General features: G+C 32.9%; 1 protein-coding gene across 1 annotated transcript; it reads right to left on the bottom strand.

Annotated features, from left to right (window-relative positions):
* Positions 1–166: 166 nt before the first annotated feature.
* Positions 167–11,362, bottom strand: LOTGIDRAFT_230124 (hypothetical protein; the record flags this gene model as incomplete). The annotated part of the gene is made up of 6 exons (XM_009047043.1): positions 167–1,948; positions 4,460–4,563; positions 5,663–6,523; positions 6,991–7,128; positions 8,889–9,136; positions 11,262–11,362. The coding sequence occupies 5 exons, from the start codon at positions 11,360–11,362 to the stop codon at positions 4,463–4,465; spliced, it is 1,449 nt and encodes a 482-aa protein (XP_009045291.1). The 3' UTR covers positions 167–1,948; positions 4,460–4,462.
* Between the last annotated feature and the right edge of the window lie 6,317 nt (positions 11,363–17,679).

Here is a 17,679-nt window from a genome sequence, read left to right as displayed (position 1 = left end):
TCCCCAGACCTTGAGGCCAGCTAGCAGGAATACTAGTCAACTCATCGATAAAATTTCAGTTGAGAACTCGTTGTGACATGTCGTTGACTAGACATCGCTAGCAAGTGTCCATCCCACCTCCTTTCCATGTATCTTTGTCTTGATGATAATAAAAAGTATGTATTTTCAGTATAGAATAGTTTATTGACCATGTTATAATGTAGGAATATACAAAACTTATATTTTACAAACATAAATAATTAATTATATCAACGTTTAGTTTTTAGATACAAAAATAGTTGTTAATTAAATCTTACACAATAGTCAGCAGTATTACAGTAATTTAAATAGCTACTACAGTCTATTTTCAAACTTATTGGAAATTACCATTTTATTGAACATTTTTCTACCATTTTCACATTTTTCCAAATATTATTTAAGAAAATATGAAGACATTGAAGAAAAAACTTATTTATTTCAAAGGAAAATAGTAACGTCATAAAATACTTAGTTTTAGAAGAATTGCAAGACTCACTGTCACAGACGTCTAATTGAAAATTGGAATGGTTCAAATTGGTGCTATCAGTGTCCCTGGTACACCCAGAAAATCTCATGGAAGGGACAATGTCTGCATATGACCCAAAATTTCCCGTAGAGGTTGAGTTGAGTGGTGAGAGATTTAGTAAAAGTATATTTGATTATTATTGCTCTCTCTAATATATTACAATACATTAAAATAATCTTTAAACAAACATATACTGCTTCACTTACTTCTTAAAAAAAATAAATATTACAACACAGCACAGTTATTGCCCTTGACTATACCAAAATATATGACAAATTTGGCATTAATTGGATATTCATATAACTCCTTGTACAGATATAAATATTCATTGGGCCCTATTTCATAAAAACAAGAACAAAGTAAGAAGAACTTTCAATCAGGACACCCTTGATCTGGTGTGTATGGTCAGACTGATGTCGTTCTTGTCACAATGAGAGAGACTTGCCCAAGGAAAGAGTTATTGTCAATGTAATGAAAAAATTTTGTAATTATTGCCCTAGAAATTGTACAAATATCATCAAATGTAGGTATTTGCTTAACTTAAATGCTAAATTTGAATTAAATTGATCTCTAGTTTAAACAGAGTTATTGCTCTTGACAAGTTTTGAATCATTACATATTTTAATATCAATTTTTAACAAACTGGCAGATAAATGTAACTATTCTTTAGTTTCCAGAGAGTTATTGCTCTTGATATATGAATGTCAAATTCAAATATTAGTTAATTAATTAAGGTTCTATTTAGAGTTATTGCCCTTGACAAGTTCTGAATCAATACATACTTTGATTTAACTAATATAACTAATATAACTAATATAGGTTTGATGAACATAGACCTACATATTTGCCATTAAATTAGGGAATTCCATAGTTAAACTGAGTTCTTGCCCTTGACGAATTCCACAAACTCGTATGTATTTGGATATTTTCACAGAATGGAAGACTGAATAGGCAGCAGTCAAATCACTTTTTGGACAGATTAATAAATAAACCAACATTTGATCTCCTTTCAGAGTCAACATCAGCAATCAGCAATCAGCAATCAGCAAACAAGCAAAGGAATGTTATTAGTCTATAAAGTTCATATCTTATTTAATCTTAATTAAGTCATCTTAACTCATAATTCCAGTCAACTCAGCTGTAAATAGGTACTGATAATCTAGGAAAGATCAATACCAAGAGGTTTGGCCAATGACCAGCTGGTAGACAGGATATCTGTTTACCTAAAATATTATCCTTGTAAAATAGGGTTTGTTCTTTCTTTCTCTTTTGTCTGCACTGTCATGCACTAGAATCCATTTGTCAAGGAATGTATAAAATGATATCCCTAACAACCTGGGGAAGATTTTTATTTTACTGGTGGAAGATCTCAGTCATGGAAAACTTTCTTCTTTAAATATAGTTCTGATTCTGAAAAATAAAACAGAGTTGGACATTGAAATATACATCTTATAGATTGATAAAACTAGAGATATATCTTGTACCTTGTCTTTAACACCTGACCTGAATCTTTCTTCTACTCTAAAACCTTGTCACTCAAACTACATCTTAACCTTTTACTTGCACCCTGTTTCATAATAAATCTTTAATTTATGACCTAGGCCAGTGCTTTCATGAGACTATGTTCTCATCACCATCTAAGTCTACATTTCGTGAATTTGTTAGAAATGAAATGTGGGTACCAAAAATATTTCTAGGTAACCCCCCACTGGCACCACCACTTATTAATGTATTCTTCATTTTATATTGTTAAATTATTAATATCCCAAAATATTTTATTAAACTTAATTTCTATTTATATTTGTGATATTTATAATCAATATTTGTAATAAAGCAATTGTCGTGCAATTGAAATATTTAAATTTTATTAGACTTATTTTTTAATTCAATAAAAGCTGTTGACTAAATCATTGAAACAAAATATTGATTAATTAATCTCATTAAATATTCCAAACAGCTATAATTCCACAGGTGTAATTCTACAGGTATAACTCCACAGGTGTAATTCTACAGGTGTAACTCCACAGGTGTAATTCTACAGGTATGATTCTACAGGTGTAATTCTACAGGTATGATTCTACAGCTGTAATTCTACAGGTGTAATTCTACAGGTGTAATTCTACAGGTATGATTCTACAGGTGTAATTCTACAGGTGTAATTCTACAGGTATGATTCTACAGCTGTAATTCTACAGGTATGATTCTACAGGTGTAATTCTACAGGTGTAATTCTTCAGGTGTAATTCTACAGGTATGATTCTACAGGTGTAATTCTACAGGTGTAATTCTACAGGTGTAATTCTACAGGTGTAATTCTACAGGTATGATTCTACAGGTGTAATTCTACAGGTGTAATTCTACAGGTATGATTCTACAGCTGTAATTCTACAGGTATGATTCTACAGCTGTAATTCTACAGGTGTAATTCTACAGGTGTAATTCTACAGGTATGATTCTACAGGTGTAATTCTACAGGTATGATTCTACAGCTGTAATTCTACAGGTGTAATTCTACAGGTATGATTCTACAGGTACAAGATACAAGATTGTACAGTTAGTTAGTTTAACAGACTTTGGTTTAGAATTAGATCAAGTAAGAGAAATTTGGCAAATTGTTGTCAAGTCTTAGTTTTATAACGAGAATTTAACTGACTTTGGTTTCTGAATTAAGACGTGGAAAAGAAGAAAGAAGATTGTCTAAGTTTAATTTCTTCCTCGGATTTTTACAATTTATACAGTGGTCTGGTGCTTTATAAAGGTTACCCTAACGAAGATCCATTTTTCATTCATTTTTGTATATACGTACACGAATTCTAGATACCTCAGAATCACATCTATTCAGAACGGAGTTAGATACCAAACCCTTTGATTATTCTACCTTGACGATTCAACTTTTTAGACATTAGGCCCTCCTCTTTTCAGACTAGCAATAAAAATATCGGAGGTCTGCCAATTTCTTACAAGGAGAACCCACATAATATTTAAACCCTCTTGTTATCCCACCAACCCAGGTCAGGTATTGAAAGAAATCTCTTTGACAGCTCCACCTTGACCTAAATCATTCAACAATTCTAACATTAAGACTTTTAATAATACAGATATCTTGTCAATAAAAACAAGAGACCTGAACATTTGTACTTGATGTACAGTTTAGAGGAATCTATATTCAGTTAATACCCTCACCTAGCCATTCAGAAGAAAGTTAAAAGCAGTCCTTTGTCATTCCCACCTTGACCTAAAGTTAAAGTAAAATTAAGAGTGAGATTAAGGGGTGTGTCTGCAGGTTTTTATTGTACCTGGATATTTTATAGTCATGTCAGTTGGTAATGGGCCGTTATGATTTATACATTAATGTTTTTTTTGGACCTCAGGCTATAGCCAGAAAGGTTTAATGTGACGTAAACGTTTTTTTTAGACAATTAAGCGACAGGATAAATATTATTTTTATTTCTAAAGAGCTACACCATTCATCCATTGTGCTCTACATTATTTTACTTGCTATTTTGTTCTAGATAGAGAATGCTTATTATTTTAGTAGATGTACCCTTTCTTTCCTTATAATTATTAGCATTTTCATAGAAATTTTCATAAAATTGAGCAAATTTGGTTTTTTGCTAAAGCCTTCATGTATTTCACATGATAAGAGTGTAGTATAATAGGCAGAGAGTCCATACTCTTTCTGTAAACACCTATCAATCTTAAATAATTGAAAACAGCTACTATTGTGCAGTCTCTTTGAAACTGCTCCCCTACCTCCTGACACTCGACCCCTTCCACCATTATTAACAATAAACACAACCTACATGTTAGTCTAGTTTCATCATCATCATCATCTATCTCCTTCCGCCCGTCTCTCATCCCCCCCCCCCTAGCCCTTCCCCCACCACTTAGATATAAACAATAAACACAACCTACATGTTAAGTAGCAGGTGATGTTGGTCTACTTTCTCCTGTAGTTTCATCATCATCAGATAAATAACTTTCTAAAAATTCAAACGCTGCTGTCGTTACGTTTTTACCTGAAAATAATAACAAAGGAAAATTGAAAACTGGCAACAGGCATCAACTGATGGCCCCTGACAACTGCCCGAGCTGGCAGCAAATAATGGCAACTGGCAGCAAATTATGGCAACTGACAATAACTGCCCAAACGGGCAGCAATTTTTGGCAACTGGCAGCAACTGCCAGAGCTGGCAGCAAATTATGGCAACTAACAGCAAATGATGGCAACTGACAACAACTGACAAAGCTGGCAGCAAATCATGGCAACTGGCAGCAAAATATGGCAACTGGTAGAAACTTATGGCAACTGACAACATATCATGGCAACTGGCAGCAAATGATGGCAACTGGTATCAAATGATGGCAACTGACAACAAATGGTGCGATGCTACTGTTCGAAGCTGTGTTTTTGTATCATATAGATCATGATTGATGCAAACATTACTTGAAGGTTGGACAGTTATTACAACAATGTTCGGCAACCCTAAAAACTCCGTGCTTGTCTAGATGACGTTATTTTCAATGATGTTGTAATAACATCTGTAATAATTTGACAAGGGACATAACTTAGATTATGATGTGATTATCACCTTATGTAACATTGTCAATCAGGTCGGATTTACTGATGATTAATTAGGGTCAATTTGATTGGCAGCTTCATCAATGATGTGTTGATGTCTAGTTATGATCATATTGACAGTTTATCAATGACCAGGGCCTGTAAGTTTGATCTATAGGGACTAAAGAGTTCTAACTTGACATCCAAAGAGATAAATATACACCTAAGATCGAAAATTTATATTCAAGACTTATTCCGATGCCAACTTGTATTAGTGCACTGGGCAGAAATTGCTAACTCTTCCTCAGCCACCTGGTTTTATCATTTCAAGTTTGAATGATCGATGATAGCTATTATTCTCAATCCATATTTACCTCATCTGCTTGTGGATTTATGGATTGTACGATGTGGGAGATACATATCAGTTTTCTAATAGCGTTAATGAAAAATTAACCATATCTTGGTATCTCTGATAGAGACTCTGAAACTCTGATAATATAATGAATAATAATAATATAGATTTCTTTCCTTTTCATTGAGAAAAATCAATATCTCACCTTTCACATCTAAATCTTCCGATAATTCAGATTTCTCTGACATTAGACTAGGAGATGTAGCTAATAAATTATGCGAGGTCGAAGGTTGAGGTTGTAAAAGGGCGTTATTATTTGAATTATTGTCATGTGACATGGTATCAGGTTCGTTATTGTCTAGTATTTCCGTCACTATTATATTTTCACCAACGTTCGAACGAACCTCCGTATAAATTGTATCTGAATTGTCTACTTCCTGTCTAGCACTATTATTCACCCGTGAGACTTGAACGTCAAGTCCGTCTACCGTATCCTCGACAAGATATCGCGGAGCTCTCACGTTCGGTGTCTCTAACTTCATTGAATTCATTTTATCCAAAATCGGATTGTTGCTTGCTTCAGGGTTTTTATCCGAAACAGCATAAATATCTCCTTGGTATGTGTAATGGGACACAACTGGTTCTTCGATTTTCGCGTCCTTGTCTTGCGGAGTGTTCACATGTTTCTTTTCGTCATCTGTGATATTATTGATGGGGTTCACCTTCGTTGCTTGAAGTTTCATACTATCTGTTGCTAGCCCTGAATCACGTTGGAACGCCTTGTTATCGTATCCCATATGTATCGCATCTGTAGATTTTGACTTTTGACCTTTATTGGAAATATGAATGTCTGCCCGCGCTTCTTGCGATTTCCCTGATTTTGAATTTGAACTGGATCGTGTTTCAGACGATCTGTTAGTGTCTGATCTTCCCCGTTTTTCGTGACGACGGACATCTTGTGTAGCGTCACTTTTACTCCGTAAAATTTTCTTGTCGTTTTTATCTTTCTGTTTCTTCCAGCTAGAAGATTGTTGGTCGATCAATCTCGATCGCGAATGATGCAAATCTGAAAATATAACAAAGTTTTACTAATGATAGGAATCAATTTACACGCATTCTCTAATTTTCACGTTGGAAGAATTCTTGAAGAATGAAGCACATAATGAAAACATTCTTCAGTGCAAATACTCATATCTAAAAACCTGGTAAATATCCATAAAGTTTGTACCCGAATTTTGGTAGACTAATTATATTTGTTTGAACATTTATGCTTTCTGTAACCAAACATATCCCCTTGATTCCTATTTCTCAAAAACTTGCTGCCATTTCAGTACTTCATAAGCATTCTGGTGGAATAGGTAGCGATTAAGATTGTCGTCTGATAGGCGATTTGGTGCCATGGGATTTAACTCTCCTAATATAAGAAAAACTCAGAAACCATGACCAGTACTTCCAAGAGTTGGTCTATTGTTTGCCTTAAACCTTTATCATCTAAAAACAACCAGACTATCCCCAATGAAAACCAGAACTTACCACCATATTGGTATATATCAACGACATTCGGACCGTGTGTAGGGTCGATGTATTCATACACTGGGGATAATTGCTGACTATGGTAAATACGAAGGTTACTCATACTGTTGTTACTCTGGTAAACAGCATGACCTGGAACTAAAAATAGTCACGATTTTTATGAAATTCTCTATTTCTAGTTATACTTTGTGAAGTTTTGATATTAAGTCGTGTTTTTTTGGGGTGTTTTTGATGCCTTCAACAATCAAAGCTCTATGTGGGCTATTACTCTTTATCAAGCATTTTTTGGGCATTTATCATGTGTTTTAATCAATTTTTTTTCTCCACAAATTTGTTCTAAAATTTGACACAAATTGAAATTACAGGTGTAACTTAATGTTGAATGCAAACTGTATTTCCTTATAAGATCTCAGTTCAGTTTCTAGACGTGGCCACCTGGATAAAAATTACACATTTACATATATATATTGTTTAAGACAAGAGAAAACACGTTACAAAGGTAATTCTGAGAGTTGTAAGGTCAAAACTTAACAAGCATAAACCTTGACCTTTTCACATTCGACTTGACCCGAGAGTACACACCCGACCCGATTACATATGTAAATAAATGTAAACATAAACAAGTCGTAAAACAATGAAATTTATCAAAGCCTTTGATGTTGTTGATCATTAACATAAAATTGTTTATTTATGAATGGGCAGTGGTCCTTTGATAATGAATAAATTTGTAAAGTTTCATAGGAAATGTTTTATTTTGTAAAAACTGTTTAACTAAATAATGAGAGATTGGGAGGGGGGAGGGGGATGTTGTTTGTGGTCCATGACAGTTTAGTTTCAAAACATCAACACAAACTGTCACCTATTTTCATGAAAACGTGTAAACATTATTGGCCAAGTAAAAGAAATATCTATTCACATTTTAAGGAGATTTTGAAGAAAAGGAAATTAAATGGAGCCATATATCCTACTTTTCTACTTTTCCACTCCAAATAAGTCTAAGAAATGAATTGGATTTTACATCAGACTGTTCGTAATTGTAGACAAAGCCTTGCTATATTAGGAAAAGAAACATTGTTAATGGATAAAATGATATCATCTGTCAGAAAAATCTTGAGGGTGCGTAAATAATCTAAATACAGGAGGCTTCGTGGACAAAGGGCGGCCATGACTAACTTAAATCATCCCTTGACATCATCTCCTTCATTATTTTAACACTTTTAACACCCCTCAATAGATAATAATAATTATATCCTATTTATAATAAAATATCTTAATGGTGAACACAAAATATATAGTAGAAAGTTTTTATTTATCTGATGTACACAAGTTATAATAGTGGTAAATGTTTGACGAAGTTAGCCTTTTATCTTTTTACTTATAGTGGTTTATATAAGGTGTATCTCCCAACGTTTTCAGTTAATATAAGTCACGGTTGGCAGACGATGAGATATTTTTACGTTTTATGCCCCAATGAGAAAGTTTTTTAATATTTAGACGACTTTTATCTTGACCTATATTTTTGAATTGTTTGGTTTCAATGAAAGATAGGATGACATGTTCTTTCTTTGTAAGAGGATGATGATCATTATCAGACCACTGGTAAATTTCACAAGAACATGACTGATGATTTTTGTGGTTCAATGGCTTAAACTTAAATCCAGCTTTTAAACCAATCAAATTGCTGTATTTCTTTAAATCTGGATTGTATACTTTGTAAAACATTGTACCATTAAAACATTGTACCATTAAAACATTGTACCATTAAAACATTGTACCATTAAAACATGAAATGAGATTAAATTTAGAAGTAGTTTTTATTCAATTACAGATTAATCTGACTCAGTATTTCATTTCAAAATTTTGAAAAGTTTTTCAGCAAATGTTTAAGATATACTTACAAGCTTGCATTCTGTTTTCCATGGGGGTTCGAACACCAGGTGGGTAGGGTCTACCGTAAAAATAAGCTGGTGAGGGACTAGCTGCGTACACTCCGGGGGTACCCATCCATAATCCATTACTCCCTACCTTTGGTAGACGTTCTGCACTCAGATGACTCATAGTCGAGTTCTGACTGTGAGGAACTTTGTCATGATGACGAGAAACTTGGTGAAATTTCTTTTCTTGACGTTTTCGACGATTTCTGGATCTGGAAATATAAAAAATTTTATTTTTATTTAACATTTGTATAAAAGGTTATGAAAGGTATATGTCATTTTATTTGATATGAGGGTCAGCTTATCTGTATATGCTGGAGACTCAAAATAAAAACTTCCCTCATGTAACGTTTTATAACAATCGGGCAGTATTCACTGGCTTTATTTTGAATGAAATGTTGTATCATAGTCCAAATGAAAATTCAAAATTGGATTCTCTCTGAAAACTTGATAACAAAAAAACTATTCCCCTCCACTAATGTTAACAAAAAATAAAATAAATTGACTTAGACATTGTTGAAGGAATTGTATTTTATGAAGATGGAAAGGAGTTAAAAAAACAATTCCAACAAGCAGAAAAAAAATACAATCATTAACATCTTTATAACGTGAAAATTTACTAAACAAATTATTAAACTCCGTAAAAATCATTAGCTAGCTGATTGGTTGTTGACCAAACAAACTAGTAAATATAAACAAATCATCGATCGTGAAGTGTGTTCTACATTCCCTCGTCTAAAGCAAATTATTTTTTCTCTAGCTTGGTAAATTCCGTCAAACACAAAAATTTAAAAAGGAATGAAATGTGCCAAAATCAATAAAGTGAGGTTTAAAAAGAAGAAAAGTTCGGTAAAAAGTCGACGATCGATTTAAAAACTGAAAAGTTAAAAAAAGTGTTGAGTTTGTTGAGATGTCTCATCTTGTAGATATTGGTACTGACTAAATATAAAGGTATACAGTTGTTTAAATTCACCTTCTTCATGTCAGATTGATAATTAATCCTCACTGAAACATGTATTTAAATGATTACATGACTTTCTCAATGAATATTATTCTTCTATTATTGCTTAAATCTGTTTATTTTCTCTTTATTAATGTAACAGAAGATTATTTGATTAGCTTTATACCAACTCTTCATGTTTATAGAGATTGTAATGAAGGAGGTTTCTTAAAACTGTTTTGTGTATCAGAGGCACTGATAGCATCAATATGTAATACCACGTCTGTAGTTCTTGCAATTCAACTAAAAACATGCATTTACATTTTATAACACCACGCAAACACATTAAAATAAAATAAGTAGATATTGTGATAGAGACGTTATCAAATGTTTAGAAAATCTTATTAAAATCTATTTAAATAAACATTTTAATTCAGACATTATAACACCACCCTTTTAATATAAAAATAATGTCCTACTGCTGTATACACTAGTCCTACATAATACTCTATAGAATGAATGATGTTTAATGTCCTACTTTCCTGCACCTGAAGGGCTAATGAAAATGTGCATGTCATGCAGTGTGCAATGAGGGAAAGGATAGCCTATTCTTTTATGATTTCCAACTGTTGAGGAATCTTTAGCGTGCACAGTCTGCAGAAAACAAGGCCTCTGTTCATTGTCCCATCCGAACGATTAAACCAGTCAGCCCCTCATAATAATATTTAGCTAATGCTGTATAAACTAGAATATATTGATCTAGAAGGTGAATTATTACAGGTTGGTATAAGATATAGTATAATAGAGTTAAATAGAAATAATATTGATATATCACTGTTCAATAGAATATAACCTGTCTAGTTACTGACTTGTTCAGTTTATAATAATATTTAATTATGTTCAATTGGTGTGGGGTCTGATTGGGAGAGGAGGTGAGGGGTTGGTCGCTTCAGAATGGTTCTAAGTTTAAACTCCCTCCCCCACCCCCTTTAAGTTAAGATAACTGCTGTTGTCTCAGCCTAACCCACAAACTGCTTCCACCTAACGAGTTTAACACAAACACCTAGATATTTAATTGGGACAATATTCTCAGTAGTCTGTCTGTCTGTTATAAAACCATCAGTCACAGACCGGAAATTGATCATTAGAACTATTATCTAGAGATAGTTTTTTATCGCGTCAATATCAGAGATAATTGTAGAACAGACAGACATCATTCTGTTTTTTACAGAATCCTATGATGTATGTTACAGATTCTAGAAAGATTGAAAGGTATTATTTCAACCTATACTGACATTGGACCTTCAGTCTACCTCACTATTCTACTGCTCTTATTTCTATAAGTACAAAATCTTGATTGTTAGAATCACCATAAAATATTTTGAAAGTCGACTTACCCACATAACATATAGATTATAATACTGACAATAATAACAAATACTATCAGTCCACCGATAGAACCACCAATTATAGCAGCAACTTCTGAATTATCAGCCATCTTGTTTCGAGCCTATTTGACTCTCACGCCTGAAATAAATAATTACAGAAACATAAAATAAATAAAATCATTTTCAATTTCAACCAGAATGCCCTAAAATAATTCTGATATTTTGTTGTCAGAATTAAAACAGAAACATAAAATAATTCTAGATTTCAGCCAGAAGGTGTTCAAATACCTCTGATACATTTTTCGTCAGAGTGAATGAAATGAAATGGAGATCTATATTCTAATATTATGCACCTTTTAAAGGCTACAGAAATGGAGTTTTACATCTTGTATTCCGCATCTGTGTTGACAAATAAGGCCACAAGATAAATAAATTGTTTTATGGGTATTTAGGCTACACTGTTTTCAACACTTTTGATTTAATATCAAATATTTAAATATTTCTGACTATAGATCTATATCTATGATACAATAAGCACTATTTATATTAGATTATTTATGTATATAAGTAACAATATATCTATATACAACAGCTTCTTTAATCTAATAAACCCTCAAATTACAACTAGTGATATTTTGACTAAGTCGTAATATTAAATATTCCGAGACTGTAGAGAGGGAGGTGACAGTTCGGTAAAGAAAAACACAACAAAACACAACAAAACACAACAAAACACAACAAAACCAAACAAAGACTAAAGATCTTTATATAATAGATCAAACTATGACCCATATACTTTAAAATACAATACACATTCTTCTTGTACCAAAATAAACCTTTTTATCTACACAGTTACAATAGATATATAACTCTATAGGGAATCTTTAAACCAGGTGTTGCATCAGTTCAGACCATATCTAAAGGCTTTTTTTCGACATTGATGTCATATGAAGAACCATTTCTATAACGATGGCACAAAAGACATGTGACAGAAAATTGGAATGAAGCAAAAAGAATCCATAAATGACCCCGCTACATAAAAATAGGCAAGAAAACTTATGGACGATCCCCTTTAATAAATTTTCATTAGGACAGATTGTTTGGTTAAACTTTATCTTTAAGAGAGGAAGTTTCAAACCTATAGCACCTAAATACCAGATCACTAACAACTAACTTATCTTGATGTAATAATTTCAACAACAAAATTTAAAGAAAAATTTGAATATCAAGACCACGTAGACACTCAAAAAGCATCCACTGGGGCATAATACAGATTCAAACCTATAGCACCTAATTGCCAACTCACTAACAACCAACTTCTCCCTGTTTGTTTTGTAAAACTTTATCTTTAAGATGAGACAGATTCAAACCTATAGCACCTAATTCCAACTCACTGACAACCAACTTCTCCCTGTTTGTTTTGTAAAACTTTATCTTTAAGATAAGACAGATTCAAACCTATAGCACCTAATTCCAACTCAACTATTCCAATTATAAAACACAATAGCATACTAACCTACGTTACCAGAAACCTAACACCTTCTCCATTCATCTCAAACAATATCAAATATCGACAAGCACATAATAAAATAATCGTTAAACTTCCTAATATAACAGCCAGTTATTACACAATATACCTGCTTAGTCAGATCAATATCTTACAGTTTAACAATATCAACCTGAACCACGTTAGGGCGTAGTCTCATCTCAACTTGACATAATCAAAATAAACTTCACAAATATTGATTAATAACATTATACTTCAAATTAAAAATAAAATTTACATCCTATTATTCTGATTCTTTATGGGCTGATAGAGTTTTACATCCTATTATTCTGATTCATTATGGGCTGATAGAGTTTTACATCCTATTATTCTGATTCATTATGGGCTGACAGAGTTTTACATCCTATTATTCTGATTCATTATGGGCTGACAGAGTTTTACATCCTATTATTCTGATTCTTTATGGGCTGATAGAGTTTTACATCCTATTATTCTGATTCTTTATGGGCTGACAGAGTTTTACATCCTATTATTCTGATTCTTTATGGGCTGATAGAGTTTTACATCCTATTATTCTGATTCTTTATGGGCTGACAGAGTTTTACATCCTATTATTCTGATTCTTTATGGGCTGATAGAGTTTTACATCCTATTATTCTGATTCATTATGGGCTGACAGAGTTTCACATCCTATTATTCTGATTCTTTATGGGCTGACAGAGTTTTACATCCTATTATTCTGATTCTTTATGGGCTGACAGAGTTTTACATCCTATTATTCTGATCATTTATGGGCTGACAGAGTTTTACATCCTATTATTCTGATTCTTTATGGGCTGACAGAGTTTTACATCCTATTATTCTGATTCTTTATGGGCTGACAGAGTTTTACATCCTATTATTCTGATCATTTATGGGCTGACAGAGTTTTACATCCTATTATTCTGATTCTTTATGGGCTGACAGAGTTTTACATCCTATTATTCTGATTCTTTATGGGCTGACAGAGTTTTACATCCTATTATTCTGATTCTTTATGGGCTGACAGAGTTTTACATCCTATTATTCTGATCCTTTATGGTCTGACAGAGTTTTACATCCTATTATTCTGATCTTATTTACATCCTCTGTTTAGATCCTTATTGGGCTTATGAAATAGATTAAATTTCGAGGAAGGGAGGGCTTGATTCTCACAAATGTACAGACCAAGGATAGACCTAAGATAAAATACTGTTCTGCTTATATTTTATTCCTTATAGGGTTTATGAAATAAAATGGAGCTTTATATCCAGGTGTTTTTTAGTCTACGAAGGTAATATCAAAATGAAACAGATATTGACATCCTACATGTGATATCAAATTTGAGATCCTGCTGTTAATTTCTTTGAATTTAGGGGAATTCTCTACATTATTCCTTTTGGGGGCGTTTAAACATTTGACAGACTGAAATGAGCTTTAAATTGAAAATTCTAAAGCTTATGTATTATGTATTATGTATTTAAGAAAGTGGACAGCCACCACAAACCTCTCCAGCTCTGTCAGCCCTGTAGTGAAACTATAAAAACAATATAAAATACTTTAACTATAGCAATTCATCATACAGAATAGTAAATGTCACCATTATCTGACTTAAACTCTCTAGTCAAGAGCGGACAGTTTCATACTGGAGATAAAATATGATTATAATACGCAATGATTAGAGTCCTTAAAAATCTGATGACAATTTAAGTTTCAAACCAACTCTTATACTTTTCCTTTTAGTCCACATAGCTATGAAGTTATAATTCAATCCAAGTTGACTGAGATAGATTTTTATCCGATAATAAGTGTCTATAAAACTCTGATGACCTTATAAAGTTTGGTTTTGAGTCCCCTATTTCACTCTCACGATTAAGTCATAGTGGCTTCCTTTTTTGAGAGTCCACATAGCTATAATTGTGTCATGTCATACACAAGCTAAAGATAATTTATTACTAGTCATACAAGAGTACTTGGGTGAAATAAGAAGTTTGATCACATACATGTGTAATCCTATTATACAGATGCAAAGAAAAGCAGGCCTATCAGAATATCACTACGCCAAGCCCCGAGTGCAATAGCGAACACCTATAGACATGTGTGCAGTTCGACCAGTATATTTCCTAGCCCACCCTTTCAAGACTTGAAACTCTTGATGCTACTGTAAGACTTGATCATAACAGCTCGTCTTTAAGAGAGTTCACATAGATAAAATATATTATTTAATATCAGTGGCTTGAGATATAATTTATTACCAGGAGTCTATAAAAACATTCTTACAATAACTCTATAGCTAGCATGATAATTCTTCTTACTCCCAGAGGGGTATCTAGAAAATGCCTGAGGGGAGGGGGAGGGGCAAAAATGAGAGGCGTCTCCTAAACAAGGCCGGAAAGACCAGAATTTCCTGACCCTCAGAAGCCTATAGATTTCAACTGGTCTGCTCAGATGAATTTTGAGAACTTAGAGGGCATAATTTTCACTTTAAGTAAGGTCTGGGGTAATGAGGGTTAGGAGGGGTGGAGGGGATGACCCACCACCTAAATACACTGACTACACCCATTGTGAAAACTGCAGAGAGTCCACATAGCTGATTCTTAATCTGACATATTTTAGCTCAAAAAATACGACTGTAAGTCCCAGATGTACTTGACTTGACTTAACGGTTGAATATCTGTGGTTGAATGAGTTTATATAAGATATTAAGTATTTAATTCGTTCTGGGGGGTTAATATCTATTCAGTTTATTGTCCTTAATAAAAATTTGTACGCAGATTAACCCCGCTATGTCAGACATCACTTTTATCTTCATTTCTTACATCTACGTGTTTTTTATTTACTTTATAATTTACATAATATATAGAAAAAATTTCTTTTGAGGTAAAAATGTTGTTTGGTATTTTCTGATATAAATATTATTCTGTAATAATACCAACGCTAACAGTGAAATAACTTCAGTGAATTATTTCAACTTTAATCATTTTATTACGTTTATTTATTCAATGATTGACGTTAAAAATTTTTCAAAAATTTTGAAAACTTAAAATAACTCAGAAAGGATATACTCAGGTAAAACATTTGACATGAAACGGATATACTACGAAAAAACCACACACAACACATGATATAAAACAGATGAAAAATAAAAATATCAAATTATCTTGGGGCAGTTGAATTTATAAGAAACCATTAAATAAATTCAAGCCTGTTGTTATCTTTTGACTTTTCAAATTTAGTTTAAAATCATTCTGTATATGAATAATTTTTATCAAACTTAAAGAAATTGCAAAAGGTTTTTTCTAAATTTGTATGTGTATCAGGGACACTGACAGCATCAATTTGTACCATTTTAATTTTTGATGTTTGGTTCCTACAATTCCACAAAAAATAATTGTTTAATGATGTCACTAATCGCAAAATATGCTATGAAAAATTTCGGACCCATGGCAAGAAGCTTGTGAGACTTGACTAACTGTCGGCTTCCAAAAATTTCAAAATGTGTCTAGTAGCAAACATTTGTTTGGTGTCTGAACCTCTATCTATTAGTAAGTGTAGGAGAGCCACACCATCAAAATAAAGAACAAACTTGTCAGGGTGGGGACGAGCTGTTAGTGTGGCTGACTCTCGGTCAATCATATAGGGATCTCTTTCCAACTCAATTATTCATCAGTAAAAATCTTAAAACATCTGCCAAGAGACAATTCATGAGGACAATCCAAAAATATTTTACAAAAAAATTGTTATGTGGAATTTTGCATTGAAAAACCCATATTTGGGATGATAAGATTTTTGTGTGAAGTAAGACCCTAGAAGACAATCCCTCTTTAACCTTATACATACTTAAACCTTCATCTCCTACCAAATATTCTGAAACCCAATCCAACTTTTTTATTCTCCTTTTATCAACTTCACATTTTTTACATAGTTTTCATCTTTAGTAATAAAAACCAGGTTTAGTTGTTTGCAGACAAAAGTTCAAGTTCGACTGTGTTGTTTTTATATTCACAGTAAAACTTCTACAACATGTTTTAAACATGTTAAATTATCAACTAGTCTGAATATCTAACAAGCTAAATATAGTTTAAATTGCACGTTATTCAAGTTGGTTATTCAAGTTGGTTATTCAAGTTGGTTATTCAAGTTGGTTATTCAGTGATTCAAGTTGGTTATTCAGAAACTATTCATAATGAAATGGATTTTTACATTCTACTTTTCTCTTCCTGACTGGGCAAGATAAATTATTTATTCACCCGTGTTCCATCAATCACAACCAAGTTTACTGATATTAATACAATAAGTAGTCAAATACACATGTACATGCACGAAACATTATATAACATGTTAACAATGAAGGCCTACGATCAGCGATGTTTCTAAGAATCATTCTCTTAGGGGGCTCAGTAAGAGCCACAGAATTGACTAGGGGGCTACCAGGCAATTTTCCCCTAGATTCAATGATAAGAAATTTGAAAGTAAGGGAGGGAGGAAGCCAGCCAGCCTAAATTTTTGGGAGGCTATGGCCTACCCTGGGTGTCTGTAGAAACGCCACTGCCTACAGTTTGTAATCTTCACAAAAATACCTCATAAAATCAAAAATAAAACATAAAGATAAACGGACCCCCTGTTGTGTTTGCAGAATTTACCATGACATCATTTATTTAACGTTGACAACTAGGAACCTCAATGACGTTACTGTAGTATATGACGTGAATTCCATCCAATCAATGCCAAGATAACAATAGGTCAAACCTGTTCCTTTGACGTGAAGCTTTAGATGGAATGAAAGACCAGTTTATCATAGAGCATGCTGGGATACTCTTTCATATAAAACTTTTAAGTCAATAAAAAAAGGCAGATTAATATATTCTTCCCTAAAAACTTGAAACAGTAGATGTCGTAATT

The sequence above is a fragment of the Lottia gigantea genome, assembly GCF_000327385.1.
Source record: "Lottia gigantea unplaced genomic scaffold LOTGIsca_11, whole genome shotgun sequence".
Lineage (NCBI taxonomy): Eukaryota > Metazoa > Mollusca > Gastropoda > Lottiidae > Lottia > Lottia gigantea.
The sequence above is the reverse complement of the archived record's forward strand: the minus strand, read 5'-3'. Positions and strand labels throughout refer to the sequence as shown.